This window comes from Myotis brandtii, unplaced genomic scaffold, assembly GCF_000412655.1.
Source record: "Myotis brandtii unplaced genomic scaffold, ASM41265v1 scaffold1058, whole genome shotgun sequence".
Taxonomy (NCBI): Eukaryota; Metazoa; Chordata; class Mammalia; order Chiroptera; family Vespertilionidae; genus Myotis; species Myotis brandtii.
The window spans coordinates 270539-276733 of NW_005353572.1; the positions used below are offsets into that span (position 1 = coordinate 270539).

A 6195-nucleotide genomic window follows, 5' to 3' on the forward strand; every position below is an offset into this window, starting at 1 on the left:
TATATATAATATTTTTCCTATATTTCATATCTATGATAAAGTTTAATTTTGAAAATAGTTATAGTAAGATATTAACAACAATAACTAATAAAATAGAACAATTTAACAATACACTATAATAAAAGTTATGGCAACATGGTCTCTATTCATGTCTTCCATGCAAAATTTAATGCCTTTTCCATCTTAACATAGTACATCATGTACTGTGGCTATAAATTTTATAGTTTGAGGTGCTATAGCAAAACTAACATGAATTTCATTTTCCTTCACAATTTCACGGATGAAAATTCATTCTTACTAGATTTTAGCAGCCTCAGTATACAATTGTTTATTAAGTCAAGAACTTTTACCTTTTCACTTAAAGGAAGCACTTTACGGCTTCTCTTTGGTATATCTGAATTGCGAACATCATTATTGCTCTTTGGGACCATTAAGTAAAATAAGGGTTACTTGAACACAAGTAACTGTTTGTAAACTGTTTGTTCGACTTCTGTTCCATTTTTTTTCTATTGATTCTTGACCTTTCTTCATTTTTAGATGATATAAATTAATGCTATCTAACCCTTTGTGATATAGTAGTAAGTTGCTACCTCCCACCCCCATCCCCAAAGACAAGTTTATTACTCATCTTTAAACTTTACTCTGAGCTTTGCTTTGAACTTTGCATACCACCTTACTCTGAGGTATAGGAGTTTGGGAAGAACTGGCGGGTAGAGAATTGGGTAATAAGAGTCACAGTAGTTTTTATGGAGATCAGAGACTTGATCATAATGGATAAGAGGGAGGTTGGATTTCCAGTGGTAATTAATGTAAACAGGAATATAAGGTGGAATGGATTTAGTCCATATCATTGTTAATGGGTGTTGGTGATTTTTTTTTTGGTTACAATTTGTTAAGTAGAACCTCAGGATGTCATCAGATGGTGAGCCAAGGTTCAATAAAAGACTGAAGGGGAAGTGAAATAGAGAAGTTTATTACTGACAGGTCCCGGAGGAGGTACACAGTATTCCTCGAGGATACACATGGAGAAGCCAATGCAGGGGTGCACAGAGAGTGAGCAGCAGGACCTGGGCAGATGCCTTTATTAGGGTCTGTGGGTGGAGTGCTTTGGGGTTCCTAGGCTAAGCCTGGATTGGTCAGTTCAAACCAAAAAGAGTGGGTTTTTTATAATCTCTAATGGGGATGGGGTCTTATCTAAGGGGAACTAAAGGGGAGGGAGCTGGGAGGCAGGGGATACTTTATCACGAGGGGTTTTGGGGGAGTCGTATCAATCACATGTATATATTTACTTGTGATTCTTGAGGGCTATTATCTAGGGCATGTACTTGCTAGAGGAGCTACTGTCAGTTCAAGAGCCCTTCGGGCCAGTTACCAAGGCAGCAATATTATGGAATAGTTTAAATTCTCAACAAGGGTTGGGGAGCTTGGGCAGACTTAAGGTTCTAAAGATGTAATGTGATAAATTTGTGGTTCAGGAGCTTTAAGCAACTTAGCACCACCTGTTACAGTGTGCCTCTGATGTCAATTGCTTGGTGGCTCCTTTAGTGGACCTCAGTGGACGGGCTGCTCAGGAGGGAGTAGTTCACATCGGGCTGATAGAGATTTCTGCTATGGCTTTACAGTGTCAGACTATCATCAGAATGGCCCATTTTTTTTTTATTCAATTGGGTTTTTCTATTACAAAGAACTATAACTCTGCCTTTCTATAGAATATGTGTTTAATGAATGTTAACATAAATATTGGTTGTTTTTGTTCTTATTTCAGGCTACAGACAAGAGAAAAGCTTTAGAAGAGACCAAAGCCTATACAACCCAATCCCTAGCTAGTGTTGCTTATCAAATAAATGCATTGGCCAACAATGTACTCCAATTGCTGGACATCCAAGCCTCTCAGCTTCGGAGAATGGAGTCTTCCATCAATCATATCTCACAGGTAACATCTTATAAATAAACTTTAAGCAACCGGCAGCATATGTCAAAGGAGTAGATAGCCTGGATATATGGATTCCTTACTCATTTTCTTACCTGCTAACTATAGTTATTATCACTTTCAGTTTTAGCTTTGAGGTCAGTAAACCAACTCTTCTTTTTTAAAAGTTTTTGTTTGTGTGGTAAAATATACACAACATAAAATTTATCATTTCAACCATTTTTAAGTGTATACTTCATCAGCATTAGGTATATTCACATTGTTGGGCAACCATCACCACTTACCCTATTTCTCTTATAAGATCTTTCTTGAAGTAAAATAAATTGCACACAATTAAAGCATAGTTTTATAAAATTTGATACATACATTATCCATGAGACCATCAGTACATTCAAGATAATGAACATCCTCCCCAAATTTCTTCATACTCCTTTGTTATCCCTCTTCATTTTCTATACCCTGTCCTCACGCTTTCTGTCACAGTTTACATTTTCTGAAATTTTATATAAATGAAATCAAATATTATATACTATTTGTTTGTCAGGCTACTTTCAATCAGCATAATTATTTTGAGATTCATTCATGTTGTATATAAAAATAGTTCACTCCTTTGTATTGCTGAGTACAATTCCATTGTTCCACATTTTGTTTATCCATTTATGGTTCTTTTTTATTTTGGAATATATATTTTATTTTTATTTTTTTAAAATTTGTGCTTGTGCCATGCACTTTTTTTTTTTTTTTGCTCTTTCAAATCATTTTAATAACGTGGCAGCCAAAATACGAAAAGCAGACTCAAACTTGTTTTTTTTTAAGGGGGGGTGCTACCATGATTGCTTCACACAAGCATGATCTAAGGTAATGATGACACCGATTCCAAAGAGCAAGGGTGGTAAGAAGGCCTCAAGGCTCACAGACTGAAAAGCTTGGTTTTGGAAAACTCTCAGAGGGGTTGCAGGTGGCAGGAGAGACATGAAATTTAAGGGACCTTCACAGTACAGGGCGCGGCTGCTGGGTCATCAGCACCTTGAAACGTTTCTTGATCGGTGTCGAGAGTATTTGTCGTCTGGGGAGAACCAAGCAGGATGGGCCGAGCAGGTCTGTTGTCCAATAGGATCAAACTTCTTCAGGGTATAAACCCGGTCTCCCTGTTCATTGAGGTAATACTGGAGAAACATGATCTCGCTAAAGCAGGAGGTCCCAATTCCGTCTGCACTTCTTGGTCTCCTGAGGGCCTCACGTGGTCGCCTGCCATGCACTTTTTAAAAAATATATATTTTTATTGATTTCAGAGAGGGAGAGATAAAAACATCAATGATGAGAGAGAATCATTGATCGGCTGCCTGCTGCACGCCCCCCACTGGGGATCGAGCCCACAACCCAGGCATGTGTACCTGACCTGAATCGCACCTAGGACCCTGCAATCCCGGGCATGTGCCCTTGACTAGAATTGAATCCGGGACCCTTCAGTCCGCAGGCTGAAGCTCTAGCCACTGAGCCAAACTGGCTAGGGCCGGAATATATTTTTATTGACTTCAGCGAGGAACATCAATAATGAGAGAAAATTATAGATTGGCTGCCTCCTACAAGCCCCCTACTGCTAGGGATGGCCCACCACTGGGGCCTGTGCCCTGATTGGGAATTGAACAATGACCTCCTGGTTCATAGGTCGATGCTTAACCACTGAGCAACCCAGGCCGCGCTATCTGTTTACATGTTGATGGACATCTGGATTGTTTTCAGGTTTTGCCTATTACAAATAAAACTGAATATGTGTACAAGTCTTTATATGGCCATGTGTTTTTATTTCTCTTGGGTAAATTAGCTTCCTCTGAGTGGAATGGCTAGGTCACATGGTAGATGCCTGTTTAACATTATAACCAGATTTATAGCCAAATTGTTTTCCAAAATGATTATACCATTTTACCTTCCCATCAACACTAATGAGAGTTTTAATTGCTTCACATTCTCACCAGTGCTTGCTGTGGTCAATTTTTAAAATTTTAGCCATTCCAATAGTTATGTAGTAGTGTCTTATTGTAGTTTTAATCTCCCTTTCCCTAGTGATTAATGATGTCGAATATCTTTTCATGTGGTTTCTGTAGATTTCAATATTTAAGCCTTGCATTTCTTTGTCAGATATATTCCAAAGTATATCATATTTGTCACGCTATTTGGTATTTATTTTAAATCTTAACTTGATTTTTTTCTTGCTTATATATACAGAAATACAGTTGATATTGATAAACTTTGTGTGCTTGTTAAAGTCACTTAATAGTTATAGTATTTATTATATAGATTCCATTGGATTTTCTACATAGAATATCATGTTTATAAATAAAAAGTTTTACTTTTTTCCATTTTCTATTTTTCTCGCTTTTTACTTTTATTTATTTTTGTCTTACTGCACTAGTTTGAAGCTTCAAGACCATGTTGAAATAGGAGTAGTGAAAGTGGTCATTGTTACCTTGTTGCTATTTTAGTAGAAAGCAGTCTTTTACTATAAGTATGATTGTAGTCTATATGTTTTTCAGAAATATGCTGTATGAAGTTGTTTTCTAGTGCTAGTTTGCTGAGAGTTCTTGTAAAAAATGGGTAATGGATTTTATAAAAAACTTTTTATTTGTCTGTTGAAATGATCATGTATATATTTTTTGGTCTGTTAATATGGTGAATTACATTTTTTTTCTTTTAAATGTTAAACTGCCCTTGCTTTCCTGGGATAAACTACTTGATTGTGATGTATTATCCATTTTATAGATTTTTAGACTTATTTTGCTAAAATTTTGTTAAAAAATTTGTTTCTATGCTCCTGAGAGTCTGTAGTTTTCTTGTTATATCTGGATTTGGTGTCAGTATAAATGTGGTCTTACAGAATATATTGGACAATATTCCTTTATCTTCAATTTTATGGGAAAAAAAAAGTGTAGAATTGATATTTGTTCTTCTTTAAACGTTTGGCAGAATTTACCAGTGAAGCCATCTGGAGCTGGAGTTTTCTTGGTAGGGAGGTTTTTAACTATATATTTAATTACTTTAATAGTTATAAGGCTCTTCTGTTTATCTGTTTCATATTGATTGATCTTTGTATTTTTCCAAGATTATTTGGCCATTTCTCCTAAGTTGTCATTTATTTGCAAAAAGCGGTTAATAATATTCTCTTCTCCTTTTAAAAACTGTAGAAGCTGTAGTGATGTTACAAGACTAATTATAAAATTTTTTTTTTTTTATCCTCACCCAAAGATATTTTTCCGTTGATTTCTTGGAGTGGAAGAGAGAGGGAAAGACAGAGAAATACTGATGTGAGAGAAACACATTGATTAGTTGCCTCTTGCGCGTGCCCTGTCAGAGCCAGGCTGGGGAGGATCCTGCAGCTGAAGTATGTACCCTTGACTGGAATTGAACCTGGGACCTTTTGATCTGCAGGCCAACCCTCTATCCACCGAGCCAAACTGGCTAGGGCTCATTACTAATTTTTGATCTTGGTAATTGGTGTCCTCTCTCTCTCTCTTTGTTCTTTAATCTTTACTTGTGGATATTTTTCCCATTGCTTTTCAGAGAGAGTAGAAGGGAGGGAAGGTTGGGGTGGAAGAGAGAAAGCAATTGACAGATTGGTTCTTGTCATCTTTATGATATGGATTAAAATTGTATTTTTAAAGAATATTATAAAGTTGTATAATATTCTTTTTTATTGAATTTATTGGGGGTGACATTGGTTAATACAATTATATAGGTTTCAGGTGTACAATTATATAATACATTATCTGTATATTGTATTATATGTTTACCACCCAAGTCAAGTCTCCTTCCATTACCATTTATCCCCCCTTTATTCTCTTTGTATAACATTCTTAAAATCATAGGGAGAATGTAAAAAATTTTCTGAGTTTCCTGCCAAAATCCTATTATGGAATGGTATTTCTTACCTTCAACTTTGCTATGTTAAGACTGATATGCCACCTAAATAGTTGCTAACTTTTCTCTATTTTTCTTGTGAATATGAAGGCCCTCTAAATCAAATGATTTAAGGCAAATTTCCTTACCTCCTTTAATGAAACCTTTTGCTTTTATTATAGTTATTAAAAAGATAAGTTATTGCCCTAACCCAGTGGTCGGCAAACTGCGGCTTGCGAGCCATATGCGGCTCTTTGGCCCCTCGAGTGTGGCTCTTCCACAAAATACCACATGCGGGCGCGCATGTATAGTGTGATTGAAACTTTGTGGCCCATGCACAGAAGTTGGTATTTTGTGGAAGAGCCACACTC

General features: G+C 36.4%; 1 protein-coding gene and 1 pseudogene across 6 annotated transcripts in view; one reads left to right on the plus strand and one right to left on the minus strand.

Moving 5' to 3' along the window:
• The window catches only part of ABI1 (abl-interactor 1), a 107298-nt gene that overhangs the window by 37782 nt on the left and 63321 nt on the right, over window positions 1-6195 (plus strand). For all 6 annotated transcript variants that reach the window (XM_014540711.1, XM_014540698.1, XM_014540707.1 and 3 more), the window contains exon 2: window positions 1766-1933. In XM_014540711.1, the coding sequence (XP_014396197.1) occupies window positions 1904-1933 (30 nt within the window). In that variant the 5' untranslated portion in view covers window positions 1766-1903. The remainder of the gene's footprint in view (window positions 1-1765; window positions 1934-6195) is intronic.
• LOC102253622 lies at window positions 2660-3204 on the minus strand (annotated as a pseudogene).